The 27,500-nt window shown below is 47.1% G+C and overlaps 1 protein-coding gene across 6 annotated transcripts in view; it reads right to left on the bottom strand.

The window, feature by feature from the left end:
- The window catches only part of LOC122633675 (protein groucho-like), an 83,240-nt gene that overhangs the window by 22,846 nt on the left and 32,894 nt on the right, over nucleotides 1-27,500 (bottom strand). For 3 of the 6 annotated variants that reach the window (XM_043821856.1, XM_043821887.1, XM_043821876.1), the window contains exons 4-6: nucleotides 23,139-23,183; nucleotides 4,847-4,984; nucleotides 1,132-1,411 (exon numbers count right to left, since the gene is read on the bottom strand). In XM_043821856.1, the coding sequence (XP_043677791.1) occupies nucleotides 1,132-1,411; nucleotides 4,847-4,984; nucleotides 23,139-23,183 (463 nt within the window). Of the gene's footprint in view, nucleotides 1-1,131; nucleotides 1,412-4,846; nucleotides 4,985-8,443; nucleotides 8,974-23,138; nucleotides 23,184-27,500 lie in introns of those variants that run through there. The other 3 variants (XM_043821866.1, XM_043821905.1, XM_043821897.1) reach the window with 3 other exon arrangements.

Below are 27,500 nucleotides of genomic sequence, written 5' to 3'. Positions count from 1 at the left end.
GAGAGAGAGAGAGAGAGAGAGAGAGAGAGAGAGAGAGAGAGAGAGAGAGAGAGAGAGAGAGAGAGAGAGAGAGAGAGCAGAGCGAGGAAGGAGGGATCAAGCGGCTTAGGGGCGTGAAGGTTTTAGACGAGAACGTAGCTAGAGTCGGAAGGAACGAGGGGAAGAGTCGGAAGTACTCTCGTGTTGAGAGGAGATTCTAAGTGCTCTCTTGAGAGACGACGACGGAAAGAGAGATAGCTGAAGAGGCGAAAGAAAGACTCTGTGTGTGTATGTGTGGGTGGGTAGGTGGGTGGGTGTGTGTTTGAGAGCGGAAGGAAAGAAAGAAGAAGAGGAAAAAGAAGAGATGGGCGAGGCTGAACAAGACGACATCGGGCGGACGAAGGAGAGAACTGAAGCGCGAGAGAAGAAGATGGTACAACTCGTTCTCTCCTTCTCACTCACGATTCTGTCAGTGTGAACGTTCTAGCACTGGTACGTACGAGGTATATACAGGGTGAGGACGTCAACGCGAGTACCGGAGCGAGGTCAAGATCGAGACTTAAGCACGATCGTTTGCGTCATCCTTGGCTTTCCAGTCACGGAGTACGTATTTCGTTCTAACAGAGAGTACTGCGAACCGTCGATGACTTTTCGATTTTCGATCGAGTATCGCATTACTTTTATACTACCTATCGAAAAGTCGATGATCCAAGTCGAAAAGCGTTTCATCTCGTAATAATTAACCTCGCGATAACGCGATAAGAATGTATAAAACAAGCGGTCGTGCAAAACGATATCAGCGAAAACACGATGAGCAACCATTCTTCGAAGTGGACGACGGTCTCGTTGTTTTTTCGTGTCGTATCCGATCGTATTCGCGCGAGTAAGATACCCAAAGGGGAAGCAGGAAACGCGCGAGACACGGGGCCAGCAATTTTTGTAAGTCGAACCCTCGACGTTTATCTACGGCGAAGTTTGTAACGAGAGTATCTCTTGGAATCGGAATCTCTCTTACCGGAACGAATCTGAAGACAATGTGATACTACGATTCACGCGACGAAATGAGTTTTTCTTTTCTCTTTTTTTATATTTTATTTATTTATTTATTTTTTTCGTTACATACCACCAGTGTCATTACATTATAAAGCTTACCTCCGTTAGGTTTGAGATCGTCCGGTTGACCTCGATGAAGGTCCGGCTTGGTCAACATGGAAAGAGGATGAGCCGCGGAACCTCCAGGAGTTGCTGCAGCACCTGGAGGCAAACCGAGTCCCAAAAGGGCCGCGGACGCCGAAGTGGGTACCGGAAGACCAGCCCCCGGTCCCAATCCTGGTAGACCAGGAATTCCTGGATGAGGTCCCATCGCGGCACCCGGTGGCAATTGTTGAGCATGCATCTGTTGAAGGAGCCTCGGTAAATCGGGCCTCTGTTGCTGAAAATAAGAAAAAATGTTAACGACGATAGAGATTTTTCTTTGCCGACTAAAAAATTGTAGAAACGCCGTTTGTCTGATTGTAAGCTCGGTCGAAAAAAAGGAGTAATTTTCAAAGGTGACTCGTCGCTCGTGAGTACTCACCTTCGTTAGAAGTCTCTGTTTGCGAAGCGTAAACTCATCTAGCCAGTTGCATAAGCAAATAAATTCCCACGACAAATAGCTCGACGAGAGCTACGATATTAAAGGTACGAGAAGCTCGTTTTTGCTCATTTACGCGTTATAATTGATCAAACGATTTGATTTTTGTTAGAAGCAAAATGCACCAACTTAGTAATTTGTTCGTTGAAAAAGTTGCGGGAGACCGCTTCGACCATCGACGTGGTCGGTGTATTCCAAGTAATCGTTACCGAACCCTTTGCCTTTTCTCTACCGGTTGTACTTTTTTTTTCCTTTTCAGCATGGTTAAAATGGCGCGGTGCTCGCGATATATAACGACTTGTCGCACAAACTCGAGAAACTTTAAATAACCGAGCGTTCCGGCAGGGAAAAGGGCAAGACTGCGAAATAAGGGAAAGAAGGAAAAGCAAGGGAGACAGAGCATGAGATTTATGCGGTCACTTGCAGCGAACGTCACCAAAAACTTTGTCCGAAAGCGCGAAGGTACTTTTGCCGGTAGTTGCCTCGTTAGTTCGCTCGTTCTCCTCCTCTCTTGGTGTCGAGTAATTTTTAGCCAACAGACAAGTTGTAAAGCTGTTCAGCGGTGTTTTAACGGTTCGCGAATCTCGGCGTAGAGAAAAGCGGATGGGAAGGAGACGGAGAAACGGTAAAGTAGGAAACGGTAGCGGAGGTGCCGAGGGTTAAAACGTTTCGCGTACAATCCTTGGAGAATCTTTTGTCTCTCTTCCTCCTTCTCTCTGTATCTCTATCTGCCTCTACCTCTATTTCTCTCTCTCTCTCTCTCTCTCTCTTTCTCTGCTTCTACGGTATACACGCGTTAAGGCAGACCCCGGCGAATATTCTTGAGAGTAGTTTGCCGAGATAATTAAATGGCTTAACGATATAATAACCTCGCGTCGAGCGGCTGTCTGAGCAGAGCCACCCACAAAACATACAAACAGAGAAGAGGGAGAGCGACATGTATGCACGGGGCCGCGTCGTGTCGAGACGAAGGGGATGGTAACTCTCGGTAGAGTGTGAGAGAGATAAAGAGAAAGGAGGGGAGCATCACTTCGACTTGCGAGAGAAGACGCTCTCGCAAACGTTGCTGGAGATTTGGGAAAGCCGGAAGCCCCGAGGAAACGTTCGTCGAGTTTCTACTCTCTGCAGCGATAATAATACCGAGAACCTGAAGCTGCCACACCTAGGGTCTGCCACCTCTCTCTCTCTTTCTCTCTGTTTTGCCTCTCTTGCTCGAGCAGAGGAAGAGAGGAAATAATCGCCGCCTTGCCTTTGCACGAGGATTATCCTTACGACTGCGATTAAATTCCATCGAGCGTCGACTTCCGTCAAAGATTCTCTCGTCGTATTCGAACGATATACTACACCCCGGTATACTGATAAGTCAGCCGCTTTAAAAAAAATTTTTACTGATCGCGATGCACGTGACTCTCTCTCTCTCTCTCTCTCTCTCTCTCTCTCTCTCTCTCTCTCTCTCTCTCTCTCTTTGCACAAGAGAAGCAGTCACGTCGACGAAGAGGCTCGAAATTCCTCGTGCACCTGCATCCATTGCCAGTCTCGTCCTCAGCACTTTTCATCAGAGTCGCCACTTGCTGACTCGGCTAACCGTGAAGATAGTACTGGAGGACCGTAGGAGATCGTCTTAACCTTCTTCCATATCACGCGTCGTTGCCGCCTGAAAAGCATCCTCAGCCGTGCGACTTGTCGACGACCAAGCCGAGAATGGCTCTTGGTGACGCTCGTCATTTCTTTTTTCTTTTTTTCTCTATTTCTTCTCCCTTTGTGAGTCATCCGGTACAAAGTCGTCGAAGAAAGCAAAGATGAAATTATTTCCTATAGCGACCTCATCGCGTTGGACTTTACAAACGAACTCGAATTACTCGGCGAATAAATTTACGTCGAACGAAGCTTTAGACCGAATAAAAGATACTCTATTTTTGGACAGAGTATTTCGTAGATCGATTCGACGAGCATTCCGGAATAAGGCAATCATTTGCACGGTATCAATTAAAACGTGGAAAGCTACTAAAGGGTTGGAGGGGTGAGTCTCGACTTTTCCATTCGATCTGCTTGCGGCCGGTTGAGAGAGAAAGAGAGAGAGAGAGAGAGAGAGAGAGAGAGAGAGAGAGAGAGAGGAGAAAGGGAGAAGGGAGAGAAACGGAACGAGCCAGGGATGGAGCGAGTTAAGGCGCAGAGAATCCTGGGATCCTGCTAAGGATTTGCCGCACGTACCCCGACAACGCCGCGGATCCATGGTAGTTTCGAGAGGGTGAGGAAGGGGCGAGGAGGGTGGGTAGGAATGCTGATTAGTCGGTGCTCGTGCGCCATAACACTATAACCTATCCGGTCTGGAAACCGGCAGGAAGACTCGCAGTAAGATTCGAGTTGGAGTTGGCTGAGAAAGAGGAAGAGGAAGAGGTGGAGAAGTCGAAGAAGGAACAGGGAAAGGAGGTGGAGGTGATGCTGCTGGCGATGCTGCTGGTGGTGGTGGTGATGGTGGTAGTGGTGGTACTTGTGGAAAGAGAAGGTGGAGACGGAGGCGGAGGAAGAGAGTCGAGAGAAGCCGGCGGCTTAATAGGGAGGAAATTGAGTGCTCGAGCAATATTGAGGAGGATTTCGGATTCGCCAGGATCGTATCCATCCGTCCGCTTTCGGATTCCTCGAGCGTGCATCGGCTTCCTCTTACCATCGTGCAGTGGTTCTCATTCGGTTTCTACACCAACGAATTTCGACAATTTTTCTAGAGCGCGCACGTGCTATATATACACACACACACACACACACACACACACACACACACACACACACACACACATCTACGTATGTATGTATGTACGTATATATGCACGCACACACGCGACAACTCCTACATCCGAACTCGTTCCGTTCGTCTTACGCGATGTAGAATAATCGTAAGTAAACATAAAATTGTATCGCCGATTAAAGAGACATAATCGGTCGGTATCTAAATCTCTCGAATTACGCGTTTATTTATCGACGATAATGCGATCCTTGCATCGATTCGCGTTTACCTTGGACTATTCTCTATACATCGACAATGCGAAATACGATCCACACGAGCGAGCCGCAATTAACGTTTCACTCGTATGTACGAGCATGCCGCGCTTTACGTCGGATATACGCTTTAATATCGTTTCAACGACGCTCGGCAGTAGATGCAATCATAATCAATAATATCATGCTGAGTGGCACACGTTGCGCAGATTAATTTATCCGCCATTGGCGCGTACTCACCCCGATAATAGCATTCAGCTCGGTCATGGTTACTTGCTTGGCTCTGTCAACAGCAGTGGCGACTTGCTGTTGATGTTCCTGAGAGAGGAAGGGTAGAATCTGTGCGATTATGGCGTTCAACCTCTTCGCTATCTCCGTCTGAAAAAAAGAAGAGAACGGGTTATTTTTTCTGTGGATTTTCATTTTGAAAGTAACGAAAACGCTTCAAGATTTTACGCGAAAATGGGAAGAAAGAGAGAATGAGATCACGTACGACCCTCTAGAAAATCTAGACGAGCGTGTAGGAGATCCTAAAAGCGCTTTAACCGTGATCGTTAAGGAGGAGCAAGGACCGTCTTAACGTTTCCTTACGAGGAAAAGGAGTGCAGGTGGCGATGGTCCGACGACCGTATTTTATGGTACCCCCAGGCTCTGGAACGAACCAACGAGAATTAAATTGAACTCGTACGAGATAGGCAACGATTCGAAAATTACGCCAGCATACCGATTCGTTCGAGGAGAGAAAAATAGCTGATCGTTGGTCGTCCGTTCTGGATACGTGCGGAAATGAAAATCGACCAACAGAGTACACTTTCGGCGCCAGTGCGCGATTGTTTATCTATGCGAAGCCATCGTCGATGATTTATAAAACGAATCGTTCGTTTTACATATCTACACATACATGTGTACGCAAGTACGTGGACTTGTACTTTTGAAACGCTCTTCAAATAAAATGATTACGAGCGAGCGTACGTGATATTTATTTACTCGCACGCTTCATCCCGGACGCGATAATACGAACAAATATACTCGGAGCCCGTAGACGAAACGTAATGACAAAATTTCTCTTTCATTGAAAATGAAAATCACCGGGTCGATGAAAACAGCCTGGTGCGACGTACCGATCGAGCCGTGGAGTTTGAAAAATTTAACAGAGGCTGAGCGCAATTAGCGTGCGGCCAAGAGCATGGTCGATATACATATTCTCTCTCTCTCTCTCTCTCTATCTCACTTTCGCGAGATAATTTATAAAATTTAATAATCTCTCAAAAGACAACAACGTTTGCGTTGGACAACTTTTGATCGTTATATCGTTTCGAAAACCTGCGTTTAACGTTTGCTCGAAAATTTACATGTTTTTCTCTTTCTCGTTTCTCTCTCTCTCTCTCTCTCTCTCTCTCTCTCTCTCTCTCTCTCTCTCTCGTGCTATTTCATAATTAGCAGGAAATTGCGAAGGATCGCTCGTGAAACAGGAAGAGGAAACGAAGAAGCGAGTTGTCCAACGTTAAAAACGGCTCGATTAGACGGTTATGTACGGTGCTTAATGCGACTCGTAAAAGAGAGAAGGGTGCATAAAGGCTGGCTCGACTACCGGCCGGTGTAAGCGTAAAATCCTTATGGAGTTTCTCTACCTCTTTATCTGTCCCGCTCTATTTTTCGTTCCCTCCTCGTCTTCGTTGCCGTTGCCGACGGCACTCATTTTCACTGCCGTTTAAACGAGTCTCGGATGTTAATTGAAATATCGTGGCCACTAAAATTCTTGGCAAGTTTCCTTCTCCATAACCGAAAGCGTGATGCCAGACGAATGGAACGGGAGGAGATGAAGAAGTATGAGAAAGAGGGCCGTACGGAGAAGAGCGCGAAGGGCAGAAGCGAGGAGAACGAAAGAAAGAAAGAAAAAAAAAAACAGAGATGTTTTAATTACCCGTCGCCCTCGAAGTGCCAGTCATTAAGCCACTAATTATAACGTACGCGAAAATGAGTCGAGCCATCCGCGAGCATCGCATATGAAAGTGCACGACGGACAGAGAGAGGGTGGGAGGGAGGGGGAGAGAGAGAGAGAGAGAAGAGAGTCGTGAACGTACCTCGCAAACTCTATACATATGCATGAGAGCTCGCGCTCTACTACCGCGTCGACGTTGATGAACGGAACTTTTTGTTTCGGTCAACCCTCTCTCTTCGTTCCCCTTTCCACGAGCCTTTAAAAAAGCCTTAACTCGATGAGCTCCCTTCTCTAGCCAACAAATTTCATCGATTATGAATTTTATGCTCCGTGGAATACGTAATTAAAAGGGACCGTACTCGCTTTCATCGTAGTTTCCTGGGTCACGGACGAACGTTTGAAAAATGGAAAATGTCGTCTGTAAAATTTGTTGTGCGCGCGCTTGTAAATACAAGCGTCTTTTCAACGTTTTATATCGTACTATTTTCCCCTGGCTAAATTTTTCTTTTATTTTCGCGCCTTCGAATCGACGAACACAACGTCGTAATAACGCGTTAGAAGACATCTATGTAGATACCCTCGATAACTCCGAGACGAAGCGTTGATATAAAACATCGTGTCGCAAGGTGCCTCTATCTATATAACTCAAATAGCGTATCGCGAGGAAGATTCCTTGTGATGGAGATGGCTTGCGAAATTGTGGAGTAAAGGATGACTTGCTCCAGAAAAGCGAAGGCGATGGAAAGAAAAAGAAAAAGAACAAAAAAAAAAAAAGAAGAAAAAGAAAAGGAAAGGAGAAGGGAGGAAGGAAAGAAAGAGAAAGCCCGTTGCAGACGTAATTGCGTTGCCGAGAAGTTTTCCCTGGGTGAGAGGTAGCCAAGAAAATAATGAATGGGGGTGGATGCTTTACCGCGCGCGGCAAGGGTGAGAGAGTGATAGAGGAAGAAGGAAAGATAAAGAGGGAGGAGAGAGGGAAGAAGATAGAAAAGACAAAAAGATGGAGGGTAAGTTTGGGTTCTGTGGGTTCTCATTGTCCTGGATTTCACACCGGAGATATGAAAATCCCTTCTTTCGGAATGAATTTTTCTCTTCCATGCCAAATTGGACCACGAAGATTGCTGGTCCGAGCTCGGCCTTTTCCTGCGGGGTAACGGCTCTTTGTTCGAAGCAATACCTACGACCGACGGAATTACTCGTTAAAATGTTCAGAGTTATACGTAAGATATCTTTTTCGCAAGGCGAAAAATATTTTTACGCTCGTCGAATCTTATCGAGTGCGTTCGCGTAATCGTTTCAATCTCTCTTTTAATATCTCTATCATCGTAGCGCGAGAACAAAGAAATTTCATTTCGAAGAAAATAAGAATATACGGCCCCGATAAAATGTCGGACACGATTATTTCACGATAGATTCGTGAAATCGACGAATCGATAAAAGAGGAAATCCGACATGCAAATGGGAGAAGCTTAAGCTCGGCTTTTACACATATTATCTTTTCTCTGGCTGTTTCGTTCTTTCCGGAATTGAAGGAGCGTGGGAGGGGTCGTGACACGTCGAGACGGAAGCATGGGTGCCCGAGCTCGTAATATCGCGAAAGCCGCAAGAAGCTCTTGCAAAGTGCTCTATCTCTCTCTCTTTCTCGAGTATGCTCATGTACTCAGCACCCACCATCGTGCTGGCTCCATCGCGATCTCGCTCCCTTAGTGGCAACGGCAGCTACGCGAGAGGAAAAGAGAGGAGATGGGAAGAGAGAGAGAGAGAGAGAGAAAGTCGATGCGATACAAACGTGCTTCTGTATGCGCGTGTACGTGTGTATACGACGAGCGAGCGAGCGCGCGCCCACGTACAAGCACTCTCGGGTGCCTTTCGTATGTATTATAGACGGGTATATATACCTGAAAGCTGGCAGCAACACTCCTCGCATAAAAATGCAAAGCGACGAAGTGCCGCCGATAAAATTCTTCGCCTGTAAAACGGTGACGTGCATCGAATGCTCTTTCAGCACCTCACTCCCATCCGTTCCTCTTTCTCCCTCTTTTTTCGTGCCTTCCTTCGTGCCACGATCTTCATCGTAACCTCGATGTTCCAATACGCGTCGAGAAACTTGACGAATACCACGAATTGTCGTCGTTCTTTCGAAATGGAAAGAGAAATAGAAAGAGAATAAAATAGACACGACGAAGAGAAATATAATCGCGAATCGAAATATAGAACTCGATCTCCGATCGCGATACGCTAAATATCGAGTTTGTAACGAAACAGACATAGTCCGGCTCATCCATAAAAGTCCTTAATTCGTTGGGCAACCACGCTATAATAACGGAGAAGTACGCTCTAGAGTGTATCTGGAAACATTTAATTGAAGGGTCAGCGGCGAGTGTTCCGACGGAGCGAAAGTTTGCGGCAACAAAGCCACGCTCTGCTTCCTCTCTCTTACTACCACGTCGTCGGTAACACCGTTGCATCGAGAATAGGAAGGAGAGCGAACGATTCTGTACGTGTGTTTGTGCGTGTATGTGTGTGTGTGTGTGTACGCGCGCGCGCGCGTGAGAAAGAGAGATAAAGCAACGCCTGCGCGCCCGTAAAACGGCACGTTACTCGCTCTAACGAGTAAACCAACGACCACCACTGGCTCCATCACCGCCTCCGCCGCCACTACCACCACCACCTCCACCGCCACCGCCACCGCCACTACTACCACCACCATCACCGCCATCGACACTACTACCACCGCCGCCGTCGCCAACGCCTCCACCGCCAGCGCTCGTCGGACTTTCCTGGTATTATGCTGTACGAGCAAATAAACCGACGTGTTCGGCTAACTCCCTGGTTTCTGGTAAGCCCCTATACACTGGCTGCACTCGCTGTAAAGCCCGGCTAACGTCCGCGTGATTGCAATATTTCGCGGGTTGCGGAGAATACCGGATGTACGGCGTAGCTTATTCTCCTGTACGTGTGTGTACGCGCGCGCGCGCGCGCCTGTGTGCGTTAAGGTACCCCCTCGCGCACACGCATCTACGTCTACTCCATATGTGGGCTCTATCGATGAAATACTCTATATCCTGCTCTCTGAAAGCTCTACGTCGAGCATTGTCCATCGTAACGCGGCTGGCGCTCGCATCAGAAGTTAGATTTAATCAATTTGCCTCTTCCCTAACGAACGACCAGTTTATCTATTCCGGAAAGCTCGGAAACCTCGATGATCGCGGCTGTCCCATTAATCCTTGACGTTGATACCTTTTTTTTTATCTTCCTTTTCTCTTTCTCTCTACTTTTTCGGATTAACTCGATAGAAAAAATGTGACAATCCTAATAACATTAATATCTATGTTGATACACGTATCCAAGGAAATGTAAAAATGGAGTTGAAACACTTTCGGTCGAACGAGTAAAAATTTGAACGTGTCTCTGGTTCAGACGATATTCTCTTGCATGACGTACGTACGTACATAGGTGGGTACGATTTATGGGACAGTGGGAGGAGATAGTCGTGCGATCCCACGGAGGTGACTCGTAGCGATGGTAGTAGAGAGCAGGCTGCCAGGCAACCGCGTCGAAAATTGCTCGTATAAATATTAGAACTCGCTATTGTCATTCGGTTAATTTTCCGCGGTGCTGCTTGTCGGAAGAGAGACGGATAGATCGTAGGAGAGAGAGAGAGAGAGAGAGAGAGAGAGAGAGAGAGATGCGATGCAACGGACGAGCCTGAGGGATGGGGGTGGGAAAGGTGGTCGGGACAAACTACCCCTCGATGGAATTTTATGCGCTTGGTGCTTTCGATGCTGCAAACCGTGCTCCACTCGCGTCACATTTCGTTTCAGTGTGGACATTGTTCGGTCAGTCTCTCTCTCTCTCTCTCTCTCTCTCTCTCTCTCTCTCTCTCTCTCTCGTGTCGTCCGTTTGCCTCCGGGCTTTTCGTCCGCACCAGGGAAAAATGACGAAGCTCCCGTCGACTCGCTAAATGTCGACTTGCTAACGAATTATTTTAACCGACGGGAAATCGGAAATATCGTTCCATCGTATATGAGTTTCGATCTATGGATGTGCATGAACGAGTCATCGTCCCTTCGTTTGCAAATTGAAAATCAAAATCGTATCGACGATATGAAAGTGGATTGTGGAAAAAACGAATGACACATGATTTTGCGATTTATTTTTATTTTTCATTTTATGTTTTCCTTCGATGATACTCTCAATCGGTAACTTATGCGAAAGCTCGTTCATGATTCCGAGCGTGGCTATGCCGGTTATTGGAACGAAAGGTGCGAACGACGGTGGTTTCACCGCGAATTTGCTCTATGGAGGGCAATGGTTGGCAAAGTGGGCTGCGAACGGGAGGACGAGAGTGGAGAATTAAAGAGAGACAGAGAGACAGAGAGAGGCAGAGAGGGAACGTGTAATTGCGAACTCGACGATGACACGTTCGGCAACGCGTTTTTCCGTCAACGTGAGATTTTCTACTCCTCGTTTTTTTCATCGATTCTTTCGCTCTTTTTCTCTCGCATTTTCGCTGGAGAGGGGGAGAGGGAAAGAGAGACAGAGAGAAAGAGAGAGAGAGAGAGAAAAAGAGACTACGCGTTCGCTCAGTCCACTTAATTATTTTAACATTTAAATAACGGGCAATCAGTCCCGTTCGTTCGTCTACTGGCTCTCGTGTAATTAAATTATAATTACAGGATCGTCGAAACGAGCGCGCGAAAATCATTAACGTCGACCCTCTGCGTGTCCGGAAAAACTGGTCGACTAACAACCGACCAACGTAATATCCGTTTTGTGTGTTCGCGCATCGATCGATGTTACAGAGAGCGCCGGGTGTTCGCAAATAATTTCCTATATCCTTTTGCAACGTGAAATTTATTAAGAAAAGCCCAGCTAACTCGGTCGAGATGTGAGAGCGGCATATTTGTCCGCAAAGCATCTCGCGACGGATAAGCGATACACCTATAAAGTAAGTACCGTATACAACGAAATGCTCGAGGGCGTATAAATTTCAGCCACGACTAAACGCCCGCAGTTTTCGAAGTTAAACAGCTGCGACGAGAATCTTGCCGCCCACCGATATGTATGTACAGAGACTTACATACATACCTAGATATACCTATCTACGTATATAGCCCGCGAGCGTGGAAATTAAGATATCATGCCGAGATTACAAATCTCATGCAAAACGCGAGCGTAACTCGATTAGTTTGATTAAATCGCAACCTCGATCTTTCCTCTATTCGTTAACGATTCCTCTCTCTCTCTCTCTCTCTCTCTCTCTCTCTCTCTCTCTCTCTCTCTTTCTCTCTATTTTTCTCTTGAAAATTTCAAGAAGACGATGGATAGAGAAAAATAAGATGAAAGAAAAATGATGAAAAATCGTTTTCAAAGAGCCGATCACGAAAAGGCAGCCTTTGCATAGAAGAAAACGAACGAATGCGAACGAATACGAACGAAATGTGGAACGAAGAGGTACTGAAAAACAGATTCGATTGCTTCTGGATCAAACGATCTCTTCCGACGAAGACTGCAGCAACGGCGGCAGCGCCTCGGATCGATGACGAACGAATTGCAAAGGACGAAGAGAAGCTTACACGAGGGCGCACACACATAGATCGAGTGTTGGTGCAGTGTTAGCAATGCTGCCAGTAGTGGTAGCGTAGGTCTTTGGGGGTTCGTGCCGAGGCAGCCACCGAAGACGAAGAGCAATCGACAATGCGGAGGAGGGCCGGCCATTATGTGCGAACGTTCGAGGGTAAACAGGCTGCAATCAATTCCGGGGGTTCATCGTGGTTGCTGCTTCGTGGAGTGGGCTGACTTGAAGTGGTCGCCGTTTAGAGAACGTAGACACCCCTCGTACGTGTGCACCAACGTCTATACCCACCCTCTTCTGCTTTCGACGGAGAAAGATGGGACGAGAGAGGGAGAAAGAGACGGAGGAGGAGGGAGAAGAGCATGGATATAGGAAGACTCGACTACACGGACGAGCACCTACGTAGAAACGTTACCCACACCTGGAAACAACTTTGCCATCAACGAGTTGCACTACAATCGCGAATACGAGACGACGAGCGGCTAAAGGTAGAATGCGGAGAGCGATAGGTAGATAGAAAGAAAGGGAGAGAGCGAGCGAACGAGCGAGAGATAGATAGAGAGAGGGTGGGAGGGAGAGACGAGGAGGAGAGAAGATGGGAAGTGAAGTGGGCCTACTACGAGGTCGGGAATGAAGACGGAAGAAGGAGCGATGGAGGAGGATAAGTGGCCACTCGAGCTTCACGGCCGAGAGGAGGCAAAGGAGGGTAAGAGAAAAGGTAGGGGAAGCAGGAGGATGAGGAAGAGGTGGAGGATCCAACAGACGGCGAAAGATCAGGATGTTTGGATGTTTGAACGTCGGAGTGCTGTCTCAGCACTCGAGTATTCCTCTCTCTCACTCGGTCTCCACTCTTCTCTATTCGAGTGGCTCGACCCCCCGTGATACTTCGATACACCGGGTGTCCGCCGACGTATCGGCCTTCGGGTTGACCGAAACAAATCGATGCCGCTGGAAGAGAAGTGAATTTATCGCCGCTCCGATTTTTCTCCATTCTTCGAGGGTAAAAAATATTTGTACGTACAGTGGTAAAACGAAGATCGATCGAAACTCGACTTTGGATACATAAGGGATTTCGATCGAACGTAGGATTCGAGGGAACAAATGATTATCGTTAAGCGTTAAACGATCGAGTAAAATCAATCGACGTTAATAAGGCTTACACGATGTACACAGAATCCCTGGCTCTTGTACGGACAAGCCCGAGCTCGCCAGCGTAGGCGGTTACTCGAGAACGTCGATTACCTTCGAGTATCTAATTACCCGTTGGGCTCCCCTTCCACTTCTCTCTCGATTCCACTCTTACCGCACGGGTCTCCAGAAGTCGTCTTCCTAGTAATCTTCCCCTTCGTCGTCCTTCCGAAAGAGAACGAGAGAACGATCGATCAACGTGTTAGTGGGTTACGGCCGGCAAATAAGCGCCACTCAGGATATTAGACGAGGGAGAGAGAGCGAGAGCGAAAGCGAGAGCGAGAGAGAGAGAAAGAGAAAGGTGCTATCGCGAGAGCTTCTGCTGGTGCCAGCAGCCAATAACAACGGGTTGGCTTCGCCCAGCTATTAGGAGGGATGTACCGGTAGGTGTTAGGAGGGAAGCTTGCTAAGGCTGCCAAGAGATTGCCGAGTTACGAAGACGCTCCCGAGCGTTACGAGCTCGTATCGCTGTTACGGCATTCCTAATTGGTCGTTTATATACGGCTGCTCGTTTACCCGGAGACTGTCGTGCCGTTCCACCGGCTTCCTCAGCCGGCTCCATGCTCTTCTAACGTTTCCATCTTGTCGGCTCGAAACTCCATTAAAGGAGTAGCGACTAGAAACACGAAATTTCAAAATCCGAATATGTCTACGAATCTACAACGGTTACTTCAAGTTTGTTACCTCGAGAGAATATTTGAACCATCTCCCGATCTTTGACTTTGAACAAATATTTTCACGAAATTCGTGTAAAGATTCTCTCTGTGGTCGGTACACACAGACTACCTAGCCAAACAATCACCAGCAATAGAGGTATATAGCCGTATAGAGAACTGATGGACGAGTAGGAGAGTTCGCGGCGTTTTGACCGCAAGCGAGCGAGTAGCTTCGATCGGCTAAAGAGAAAGGGAAGATATATAGAGAGGGAGAGATGGAGAGAGAAAGAGAGAGAGAGAGAGAGAGAGAGAGAGAGAGTCCGGTCTGTTGGCGATCCTGGCCGCAAACACGAACAACGATACATTCGTGTGTAGAGGTACGGTGGGCACTCTCTGGTCGAGACGATGCGAGGCCAGCAGAGACCACTAAGCCCACCTGATATATCCTACCCTCTTACTGTCTCTCTCTCCCTTTCTCTCTCTCTCTCTCTCTCTCTCTCTCGTGCACACTCCAATGCACTCACCCTCACGCCAAGCCCTTTCCTTTGCACCGTGGGCCAGGCGGCCGCTTTCGAACCACAAGCCGCAACGGACTACTGCCTTGATTAAACGCGCCATAGACCGCCATTATCGCTGATTGCGCTAAACATTAACGGACTAGCCGCCAGAGCCGACCTCTATCTCCTCGCCCTACACTTTGGCCTCTCGATTTCGAGTTCGAGTACGCTATCCCTTCGCTCGTGTTACAGATTATTGCCGATTAAATCGATTTCAAGTGTTCCAATATGAATCGTAGAGCTTGAGGATTCTGTGATTAAATGTCTTTCAACGTGTATGCCCGCGTTCCTGCGTACGCGTAGGCGTTTGTTAAATTTCAAAATGACTTGTACCATTTTGGTAGATGGAGGAAAAAAAAGAAGCAATAAAAGGAGGAGTCATCGGGGAAATCATTGAAACGTCGTTGAAACGTCGAGAAAAAGAAAAAGACAGAAAAAAGAAACAAAAAGCAGCGAGAAGTAGGAGTTGTCGACGATTGTACAAGACTCGTTTCCATCTTAGTCGACGCAAATACGACCGCGGTAATTAACGCGGAGGCGCTGAAAACACGCCGGAATGATATCCGCTGTGCCACGAAGCGAGCAAATTAGTGCCGTGACTCCGAGCAAGAACACCCTTTCCCTGGCGCCCTCGTTAAGTTTTCTATCTCCCTCTCTTGCGTTCCTCTTGCGCACCTCTTGCTCTCATCCGACAGCCGGTCGCCTCAGGCTCGTTTGCACGACGCGACAAGGAAGAGAAGGACAACGACGTCGACGTCGTCGCAGAGTCGACGAGACGAGAATTCACATTGTGAACGCGACTTTACGAGCAGTAGCAGCACACCGCACGCCCACCACCGAAATACCCAAGGAATTATAGTCGACGAGCGACCCCTCGTAATTCCACGATGAACATAGAGGAAAACAAGACCGTCGTCCTAGAGGTTAGCCCACAGGATATAATTAACTTAGCGCGGGAGGAATAAAGCCCACCTGAAAGGACGTCTCGATTAATTGGAAAGTCTCGGCCGGTTTTGGCGGGACGATTAAATTCTCCTGATTCATCGCGAACTACAACAACAACAACAACAACAACAACAACAACAACAGCAGCAGCAACAGCAATGTTGGTGCCACGCTTCGACGATAAATGTCGAGTGATCGTTCTCTCTGATTACTCAAACGTAAATGGATTATCCATCCGCGCGCGCGTGCCGCTAATTAGACCTCGACGAAACACACCGGTGGACGTCTATTTTCTTTATGCTCCTTTCTCTTGCGATGACTCTTGAAAATCGTAACATGTAAATCGATCGTAGGATCGAGTAGAGGGAAACGATCTTATCGAATGCGAACGTCGTGTATCTTTTTTCTTTTTTCTTTTTTTTTTTTATCGTTCCTTCGCTCGTCGTTTCGAGTTACTACGTATCCATGGAAAAGAGTTTTCCTAGGGGATAACGCGGAAAAGAAGGAGGGTAGTAAGCGGCGATCTCTTAACGACTCCCCCGTGACCATGGAGAAGGTCGGAGGGCGTTAGCCCTCTCGTTGATAGCCGGCATAACGCTAACGTCGGCGCATCGATATAAAAGTGTAAAGCAACGAACATAAAGCGAAGGAAGGAGAGCTCGGAGACTCGCCGTTAGATAGAGCGTAAATAAGCCCATGGCATAGATCCTTTTCTCTTTTCGCAAGGGTATCGTTTCGTTAAAACAAACGGTATATATTGTATCGATGTAGAAATGAAATGATATTACATCTAGGTAGTATCATTAAATGTTGGGTAGTTTGGCACAACAGGCAAATACGACAAAACTCGAGACTCGTAAACGTAAGCGTAGAAGAAACTCGTTCACAAATTTGAACCGTGGTAAAAATAAAGAAAGAAAGACGAGGTTTCCTCGCGGCGAGCGCAAAAGTGGAGGACTCCTCGTAAAAGTTGTGGGAGCGATAAAAGCGATCCCCCAACGCGCTCCTGAGGTAGTTACGGCAACGTCCGAAGCTTAACGCGAGAAGAATATTTGGAGTTGTGCGGTGATACCACTACCTCCGAAGGGTCTTTCGAAGAACGGACGGAGAGCACCCTCCTTCTTAGTAGCCCTTTCCAGCGAAGTTAACGACCTACGACGGTGTGTCGGAGGATGCTCGGGCTAGAAAAGCAAGAAATTTAAGTACCCATTCGGAGACGCGAGAATTAAGCGAGTCCTCTCTCTCTCTCTCTCTCTCTCTCTCTCTCTCTCTCTCTCTCTCACTCTCTTTCTCTCTCACTCTCTTTCTCTCTCTCGTATTTCTCCCTTGAGCAGCTCCGAATAGTAGGTACTTCCTGAATCTTGAATTCGATATAAAAAGGAAACGACGCGCGATGAAAATTCATGCCGTTTACGCGACTCTTTGCAAAGTTTTCGTCAAAGCGTTTCGTCTCGATAAGGATCGCGGTATTGGTATCTTTTTTTTTTTTGGTTCTTCTTCTTCTTCTTTTTCTTCTTTCTTGATCGATGAGACGAATATCGAGGTCTCTGCAAAACGAGCTCCGACGGTAATTAAAAATCAGCCAGCGTTCGTCGTACCACCCAATAAAACGCGTTTCGATTCGTCAGAGTTTCCTTTCTAGAAATTTTCAAAGCCGATTCTCGCGTTGCTCGCGCAACTTAGACGAAATTTTCGTAAAGGGACGGCTCCACATTTTCGCGACGGAGCGACGAGTCACGCGTCAAAGCTAATAGAGAGAAAGTTTGAGAGAGAGAGAGAGAGAGAGAGGAAAAAGAAGGGATAACCTCGCAGGAAGCGCATCGCTCGAGTGGATGCATTCGTCTAGCTGGAATATCGGCATTAGCTTCTCCTCTCGCTCCACCCAACCTCTGGCTCTTTCTATTCGTGGAAAAGAGAGTCGCTCTCAATTCAGTACGCGGTATTTCCAGGCAGCCGAGCTGCCCCGGATAAAACCTTTTCGTATCTCGCATCGTCTCCGTGCAGCATTCTTCCTCCGGTAGTGAAGCAAAAAATTCACTCGTCACACGGACGCTCGGATAGGTGTGCGAATATATGTTTGTATGTGTTTGTTGTTGGGCGGTGTAGCAGTCTAAAGGAGAGCAAAAGAGAGAAAGAGAAAGAAAGAGAAAGAGAGGATCGAAGCCGGTGTCGGTTGAAAGAACTTATCGTGTTGGGAGATCGCGAGCGCCGAGAGAAGACGTGTATCGAATACGTGGTGGCCCGCTTCGTACTGCGAATACCACCGTGCTGAAAGAATAACACGTGCGCGTCCTCTCTCTCTCTCTCTCTCTCTCTCTCTCTCTCTCTCTCTCTCTATCTATCTATCTATCCATCTATCTATATAATACACGCGCGCGCACAAACGTACACGTACCTACACGTATAGACGCGGCGGACGAAATACGGCGAAGGATAAAAAGAATGTAGAAACGTGCGCGCCGCGGCTGGTAGACATTTCTGTGTATATTTTATCGTGCACATATTGCGACTCGTTCCTCCGCGGCCACGCCAAGCCACACAACGCGCGCACGTGTACGCGCATACAAACACAGTCGCTTCGTAAAGGGGTTCTGGGGCGAGAGGAAGAGAATGAAATGGACGAGCGGAATACGGGATGGAGATGGTTGGAGAGAGTATGCTCGGCTAAGGCAGACAGAGAGAAAAGAGAGGCTGGCGTAGTAGACGCGTGTATGGGAGATGGAGGAGTGGCCCTGGAGGGGGCCATGGAGGGGCCGCGGAGGGGCCGCGGAGGGGCCGTGGAGGGACCGTAGAGAGGGACTGTGGAGGGGCGAATGGCTCGATTTTTCCGATAGCGAATTCTGCTCTTCGTTTTTTCCCCGACCACAGAGCGCGGCAGCGAGCCTGTGAAACCAGCCTCCCTCGTCGGCTGCCACACCACTCGCCCCTACCTATCCTCCCACCCACCCTCCAGGATGCATCGCGTTTTCCACCCGTTCGCTCGTTCCTCTCGACCTCGCCCTTTTTCTCTCTCTCTCTCTCTTCTTTTGCAACCTCCATCTGCTCTCTTTCGCTCTGCTTCTCTGCTCCTCTCTACACACACGGGCGCGCGCGCACGCACTCTCTCTCTCTCTCTCTCTCTCTCTCTCTCTCTATCTCTCTCCTATGTAGACACGAGGACCGAAGCAGCGACGTTGCTGCTGCTGCTGCAGACACAATAAAAAGGTGGAAAAAACGAGGGCTGGTAACGTGTGTGTGCGCGCGCTCGCTCGCTTCCGTACCAGCTTAAAGTCACCCCTCTCGCGAGTACCGATGATAGTGGGATAGAGAGGGAAGTTTTCGAGGGAGGGAGCATCGCATTGCGCGTCGGACGCTTTCGAGAGGTTATTCATGAAGCACCTGACGAGATTCCTCTCCTCGAGCATGCTTTTTCGGGGTGGTACGCCGCGAAATTAATGAAGCCTAGATTTGCGGTCATTCAGGGGAGATTGAAAACGGGTTCTCGTCGAAGCTCCACGCGACGAAGGGACCCAGCCAACCTCGCCCTATCACGAATTACTATTCCTTTGAGTTCGTCGCGACTACGAGAGAACGACGAATTCGTTATTCGCCGTAGAAAGGCGATAAACTGTCGTCATCCGTTCCTCCAAAAGTATCAACGATTTTTCTCTTCGTCTCTTTTTTCGCCTCGAAAGGAGAGAGAGAGAGAGAGAGAGAGAGAGAGAGAAAGGGAGAGAGAGAGAGAGAGAGAGAGAGAGAGAGAGAAACAGTGGGATCGCCGATGGAAAATCCTTCTTTTATCGGCGAATTAATAATCCCACCGCAGACAAGATTATTCGAACGAGTAACAATCGATTCGTTTCGATTCTCGTTTTGTACCGGACTTTGAAATGGACTAATTTGGTCGTCGTGGACCGCGAGCGAATTCAAATTAAAAAAAGAGAAAAGAGATCGAGTAAGAGGGGTGGAGAGACAGAGAGATAGAGAGACAGAGAGGGAGAGAGAGAGAGAGAGAGAGAGAGAGCTCTCGTCGGGTATGGCGGAACGGACAGGACGCGTCGTCCTCGAAAAGGCCGATTCTACGCTATCGACCGGCCAATATTCTGTGGCGCTTTTTCGCGGACGTGCTCGTTAAACCGATAAATGAATAATGAGCGAACTATATGGGGTGGATAGAGAGACAAGCGAGAGAACGAGCGAGGGTGACGCTACCGGTGTGCTGCTGCTACTGCTGCCGGTGATAGCGATGGTAACCAGGAGAGCGACCGGGAGGAAGAGGGTAAGGGGATGGGAAGCAGCGAATCGGACGCAAAACAACGAAATCGAATCACTCGCGGTGGCCGTCGGTACTTTTCATGCGTGAATTTTCCAACTGCCCGACACGTATTGCAGAGCGCCCCGGAATCGCTGGTAATAGCGTTAGTAAAATCGAGAGTAATGCCCGAAAACATTTACAATACGCGTCGCTTCCTGCAAATAAAAACGGGACCGAGTCCCGGTGATCGTCGCGCCGCAATAAAAACCCAGCGTGCGACCGTGATCGTCGTTCCGTGATGCGAAACGATAAATAAAAATCGAACGATATCAAAGTCCGAGAAAGAGGGGGAGAGAGAGAGAGAGAGAGAGAGAGAGAGAGAGAGAGAGAGAGAGACCGCGCTTCATCGGCGCGTAATAAATAACGACTGCGGATGAAATATCAAAACGGTCCATCTTTTATCCGACGCACAGATTGCACGATCTACTTCTTTCACAATTTTTCTTTCTTTCTTTCTTTTTTCTTTTCATTTTCCTCGGACTTAAATAACGTAATCGTCAGAAAATGTGTCACGGAAGAAACTTTGATACTCTAATTATCTCCGGAAATGCTACGGCTATCGTACTTAATTACGCGATAAAAAGGACAGAGGAAAAAAAAGAAGTAGAAAAAAAAAAAAAAGTTAAAACTCGTCGGAGCGCGAAGCGTGTCGGTCACGGACGATTATTTAGCGTGGCACAAGTGTCGAGAAATAGAAGGAGAGAAAAGGGAGGATGGGGAAAACGTAACAGGTCGGAGCGCACCACCCGGATGAATGATGACGATGACGGTAATTGTCAAGCATTACCCCGCGTTAATTACGCGTCGTTGTGATAGCGGGTCGCGTTTACATCGACACTTACATCGAGCAGAGTCGGTCGATTAATACGCGCGCCCACTCGGCCCCGGTATACCTCGATAAATTTCATTCGACGTTTCACGAGCGAAGGGGGAAATATTTTGCCCTTTCGCAACTCCCCCAATCCCACCTCTCTCTCTCTCTCTCTCTCTCTCTCTCTCTCACTCTTTTGCACAGAACGCGTTCGCCATCCCCTTTGTATTCGGAAACGCGATTCACTCCCCATTCGACACGTCGTACTTTTCGTTTTATTATCATCGTCATCGTCCTCGCGATCGTCGTTTAACGCGAAATCTCGAAAAAGAGGAAGAGCATCCGTATGCGACGAGACGCGAGTTTCCTCGTAAACTATGTGGTCGAATCGCGTGACTTGTAAAATATAAAAATTACTCGCCGGTACGTACTCTCGAAAAAAAAAACACATGGGTGACGCGTCGATTTGAAAAAAAGAGAGACAGAGAGAGAGAGAGAGAGAGAGAGAGAGAGAGAGAGAGAACTAAAAAAAAAGAAAACAAAACGAAATACGTTTGTCTCTTCTTGCAAAGAGAACAACGTGGACATCCCCCTTCAGGAAACTGTGTCTCCTTCTATCCTTCTTCTCTCTTCGGTCTTGGACTATTCCACGACGATTCCCTCTTTTAGTTTCGATCCGCACGACCGTCGGCTAATTTATGAATCGTCCCGTGCCATTTCTTCTTTACTCCTGTGTCTTGCTCGAGTAGGTAGGGAAATATAGAAGAAGAGAAGAGGTGAAGGAGGAGGAGGAGAGAGAAAGAAAAAAAAAAGAAAAGGAGGGTTCGAGCTAGAAGAGCGAACTCTCTTTCGCCCGGCCGACACGAAGTCCGATTTACGATTTGCGGGGCGCATCCGCCCGGAATAAGAAGAAAAGAAGGAGGAAATCGTGCTTGAGAATGAAAGAGACAGAGATGGAGAGGGAAGAAGGAGGAAATAACGGGGCCGGCTGCTAAATATTCAATAAACGCGAACATTATTCCTGGCACGTCGACTACGACGACGACGACGACGACGACGACGACGACGACGACGACAACGACGACGAAGAAGGCGAGTTAAGGGAAAGAGAGAGACAGCATAATTCAGGTTGAAGGGAGGTGAAAAGAGAGAAAGAGAGAAAGAGATGAGATGAAAGAGCGCAGGCCCGAAGGAAAAGAAAAAGAAACAAAAGGGAGAGGGGGCTATTTATCTTCGCGAGTTCGTGATCGAGATTTTGTGCGACTTGGAAAGATGTTCTCGTCCCGGGCATACATCGTATGCTTGCCGTACGCTCTCGCCTCCTTTAAATAATCCGTGACGATATTTATGAGCCTTCCGCGCACTACGAAAAGCCGCTCTCTCTCTCTCTCTCTCTCTCTCTCTCTCTCTCTCTATCTGGTATACGCGCACGCTTTTTACGTAAAACCGTCGCTTTAGGCTCCGACATCTTTTTACCAACATCCACAGGCCACCTTTTCGTCGGGATATTAACGCGAACCTAATAAATTTTCTACCTAGCACTCCAGCGAGATGGAAGAGAAGGCGTGTTTTTTGTTGGAAAAAAAGAAAATAAGAAAGAAGAAAAAAGAAAAAAGAAAAAAAATAAATCGTCCATCCTCTCTATCCTAGCTTTCTCGTTTGCGCGATAAATCTCGACCGCGAGGAAAGAACGAGAACAAAAAGGGAGAGAAAAGGAAAATAAAGAAGGCGTTGAAAATGAAGGTAAAGATGGTACGCGCGCGTAATCGAACGCTCTCCCGGATAAAAAGATATATAAACCTATCTAATATACCTCGTCTGTGCGTCGCGAATGAAACTCATCTTGAAATAAATTTCCCTCTTGGAATCGTAGCCGTAGAAGTTTATCCGAAAGATATCGACGATTTATATACGAACGTATTTGAAAACGTAGTCTAAGGGTATATCAAAGGTTTATACCAAAGCGCAATCTCCTCGCCTTTGTACACCGAAAGCCGCAATTTTCGTCCCGGTCGAAAATAATCGACGAAAGACCTGAAACTTACGATCGCAATCTCCTCGAATACGAACACATTTTATACACCCTCGAGAGTATATAAAGAAAAAGAAAAAGGAGAAATCTTTAAATGATCTTAAGAATAAATGTCGGCATTCGTTCCACCAGCCCATTCGATGGGAAATTGTTCTCGAGAGCGACGGGTTGAATAATTTCTCTCGTGAAACTCCCGAAAGCCCACTCTGGTATTCTTTCCAGCGAGCTTTTCACGATCTCCAACGAAGAGAAAGCCGTTCGCCAAGAAGGTCATCATGCTATTTGCATGTTATTACCTTGTTTACATATTTATTCAATAGCCGCGAGCCCGAGGGCTCGGATATCACCCTTCTAATCCGAGCTTCCTCTTCTCGTTCGGTCCTTTAATTTTGTATTAAAGCTTTGCGCGGCACGAGTCAAGCCGACCGATTAATAAGTCAAGCATTCGACGTCACGCGTGCTCGTGCATCGCGACTAGCAAAGTTATACTTACCTTCGAAAATATATTTATACGAATTTTCTTTATACTCACTTGTTTATGCATCTCAACGTTGAGCCCGTACGACATCTCGTAGTACTGAAAAAGAAAAAAAAGAAAACAGGTTCGTTAACAAAATTTTCGTATACGATCTCGCGTTATTGTATATCGGACAAAGGCAGTAAATTTATGAACGGCGAAGGATATCTACATATGGCATAAATTATTATTCATCGAACGTAAAGAAGCGATTACAAAACATACATCGAGTAATCCGATTAGCATTATCGATCTGTCGAGGAGCGTTTCCGAATCCGGATGGAATTATCTAGAACGCGAGAAAATCGATAGGCTGCTTAAATTTAAAAACGAGTCTCTTAAAAAGTATCCCTCTCTCTCTCTCTCTCTCTCTCTTTTCCTCTTCGAAAAGTATCTTTAAAATAGCCGACACGGACTGCCGAGTCGAGATTACATCGATCGAACGAGATTAGGAGATTACGGAAAGCGGACCAAATTGAGCTGTAATGCGAGACCACGGCGAGCACACGAGGAGAAAAGAGAAGAGAAGAGCGGAGCGGAGAGGAAGAAAGGGAGAAGGGATAAACGGCGTGGCGTCGAGTAAATGAGAAAACGAGAAGGAGGAAGAGAAAGGAAAATAGGAAGAAAAGGAAGAAGTCGTTTGGTTCCCCGCGTCCCATTCCTCTCCACCTTTCTACCACACTAAAGGATCTCACGCGAGTTTCAGAGCTGCTGATTCCGACGGCGATCCAAGACCGGTTTCTCGTAACATCGTTTCTACATCGTGTGTACAAGAGCCCGTCGTCGGCGCTCGCTTTAACTAATTCAAGCGTCTGCACCCAACCAAGGCAGGGGTTCTTCCATCGATTCAGAATTTTCAACCACGATCGATAGCAAAGATATTTCGTTTGTTCTTCTTAGATAAATTCGTCGAGATTTTCAGCGATGCGACGAATCGTTCGTTCCTCGATCGGACGCTTCGTTGATCGTTTGATCGAAATAGAAAACGAACGGTTCTCTTTGAACGTTGGCTTTTCTAAAACAACTCGCAAAACATCGAACGCCCGTCGAAGAGAGCAAGAGAGAAAAAGAGAAGAGAGAGGAGATTCGATTCGACACTCTACCCTCGGCTTTTTGTTACAACTCGCGCGCCATTGAGAGCCGCGAATCGCGATTCGCCGTTTGTTGCCGGCGCTCGCCGCAGATTTCATAGGCACGACGGTAAAGTGGACGATAAAAGTGCAACGCTACAGGACCAGGAAAAAAAAGGAGTAACTGTTGATATCTGGTTGGCACCGAGTTGTACCAGTGCTACCGGCGGCCCGCAAAAAGAGCGCGAGACTGCGTTTAGTTCGCGCGAGTTTACTCCAAACTGGAGAAAAAAGGAGGAAACAAAAGAGAGAACCGGTGGTCGTGGTAGACGCGTAGAATAAAATTTCATAGTTTGCAATTTTAACGAGCGTACTATACAACCATCGTTTTATTTCTCCGAGAAGAGAAAGAATGTTCTACGGTCATCTCGTCGGGCGGTCTTTACTGCTTGCCGATCGTAAAATCCTGCGCTTCGACCTACAGAGTAACTCGTTGTAAAACTGTGTCTCCGAAACGAGCCTAGATATCGAGAAAAATAAAGATATTATTCGAAATTATTTCCTACGTTTTCAAGTCGACGTTACGAAACGAAATAATCGAAATTCGTTTTCCCGTTCCAAGTCGAAATATAATCTCTCCAGCGAAATGAGAAAAATCGGATTTTAATCGTTGCTCCAATCCCACGAGCTCGGCTCGATCGTAAACAAAGTGCCACCAAGTTCCATCCCAGTAGCCGGAATGACGCTCGTTTGCGAATTTAATCCAAGAGGCGTGGGTAGGAGCGTTAAGCGTCGAGGATGCACGGAGCGAGGCGTGTAACGAGCATTAAGCTCGCCAAATATCGTGAAATTCAGCGAGAGAACAGGAGAAAGAGTCGGTATTTCGTGGGGACTTGCGAAAGACCGGGAAAGGGAAATGGAGAAGAGAGATAACGTGGAAGGGGAAAGTGGAAAGAGGCTGATTAAGAAAGGCAACGAGACGGTGGTGGAACTGTGGCATAGCTTGCGGAGGATCGTCGTCGTCGTCGTCGTCGTCGTCGTCGTCGTCGTCGTCGTCGTCGTCGTCGTCGTCGTCGTCTTCTTCGTCGTCGTCGTCGTTTCACCGAAGTAATTGGCCTTTAATTAATAGACTTTCCCCGGTAGCAGCGAGCTCCGTCGGAACCGAGGTCACGATCTTAATTATCACGAGAGACCGAGAACGTCACTTTAGCGAGGATGCATTTAATAGGAGAGACTCCTATCCTCATGGTTCCGTGTTTCATGGAAAAATCGAGGAAGGCGATGAAAATTCAACGATAATTTCTCTTTGCGCATGTACATTCGAGAACGCAACCACCAATTATTATTATTCCCGTCGACGATCCTTTTTCGCGTATTCTACTTTTCTCTCTCTCTCTCTCTCTCCTCCCCACTCTCCGTCTCTTCCAATTTTTCACGCTACACGCGTAATTTCACGCTCGCGCGTTCAACGAGCCGCAGTTTTTACTCTTTATTACGCTCTCTTTCCTACTGCATTCGAGCTGCATTTACCTACTCATTTCGCCGCAAGGACGGCGAGTGTGATGCAATTCGATGCTTCCAACTAACCGGAACACGTTTCAATGATATTCGTCGACTTACGTACCGCCGTATCGTCGTTAATCTCTTTCCTTGCTTGTTTCCTCTTTTTTCAACAAACGAGTCGAAGACCGGAAGAAAAAAATTCCACGACTTTACCAGCAATTAAAATATTAATATAACTAATATTTTACTCGCGAACGCGTCGATCCAAAAAGAAAACTAAAGAACCGTTACTACTCTTTCTCTTTTTTCCTTTGTCTTAGAGTTCTTAAGAAAATACAAATCCCCGAGAAGTTTAACGCGTTTCCCTTAGCTTTTTATTAAGTCGTCGTAAAACAAAGTTACTATCTATTCAACGCTATCTCCGCCCTCCATAAAGCAAAGCCTAAAACGGTTTTTAAAGAGTCAAAGGAAGACGAACGAAGAAAAAGAGAGATAGATGTAGAATAATAATAGAAAAAGAAAAAAAAAAAGGAGGAAAGAAGGGAATAGAGAAAAAGAAAAAGAAGAGCAAGACGAAGAAGAAGAAGAAGAAGAAAAAAAGGAAGTTTAACGTTAATTCCGATTCTTTCATAAGCGCGAGAAGTAGCGCGCGTTGCCAGTAATAAAGGGTCAACTTTACGCTTATCGTTATTAGATTTCCACGGCTCGTCCGTGCTCCCCTTCTTTCCACGTCAAAGCCGAGTTACGAGCGCAAAAAGTACCGACCGAGAATGAAGGAGAGAAAGAGAGAGATGGCCATTGTTTGCCCTGAGAGAACTCGTTTCTTTGATGTTACCCGAACGCGAGATCCTCCGGACGATGAAAACGATTCTATGGCTGTACGTTCTCGAATAAATGGACGATATCGATCGCGATCAATATCTCGGGTAGATAGACTGTAAAGAAGAGGGGAGAGAGAGAGAGAGAGAGAGTCTAATGGATCCTCTTTACGCGTTCTCTTTCGATGGACCCTTATCTCGTACTCCGATCGACCTTCGATACCTCGAATATCGTGTAGAAGCGTGCCCTTAAAAGAATCCAATACGTAAAAGGGTTAAGACGCGAGGAAGAGAGAATTTTGTCCTCGATTTCGCTTCACGCTCGATTTCTTCTACGAGTCTGCGAGAAAATTATCGAGAAAAGTGAAACTAGCTTGAGCCTAGTCGACGCGTTGATAGTTTACCTACTACTATGCGTGGAACGTTGTTCGCGCGCGAGATATGCGTTCGCGTAATGAAGCGATCGTGTAAATTCGACGAAGCGTAAACGAGATGGTAAAGTTAACGGTGCTCTCCCTACACGTATACTTGTATGCTCATAGTCCATCGCGTCAATGCTCTTTGTCGCGTTTTACAATCAACTTTCTCTCGCGTAAATCGCCGCTCTATACGTACCTATCTCCGAACCCGATAATAGCCTCTCCCAATTGCATATAATTTTTCTAGAATTAGAAATTGGGAGAGAAAGAGAGAGAGAGAGAGAGAGAGAGAGAGAGAGAGAGAGAACAAGACGGAAATATAATGAATCGTAAAAACGAAATTTTTATACATTTTTCTATCTCTTTATACGCGAATGTTTTCCGCTACTTTTCATCGATAACTCGCATCGCAAAAGCCAGATTCAATATGTATGATATAAATCGATAGAACGCCAGTAGCTCGAAGTAAAAGAGAAGCTTCGTCGGATGGAATCGCTTGAATGGAATTCTTAATGGATTCTCCTCTCTCTCTCTCTCTCTCTCTCTCTCTCTCTCTCTCTCTCTCTC

This window comes from Vespula pensylvanica, chromosome 1 (assembly GCF_014466175.1).
Source record: "Vespula pensylvanica isolate Volc-1 chromosome 1, ASM1446617v1, whole genome shotgun sequence".
Classification (NCBI taxonomy): domain Eukaryota; kingdom Metazoa; phylum Arthropoda; class Insecta; order Hymenoptera; family Vespidae; genus Vespula; species Vespula pensylvanica.
Note: the sequence above shows the minus strand (reverse complement) of the source record. Positions and strands in the feature narration are given on the sequence as shown.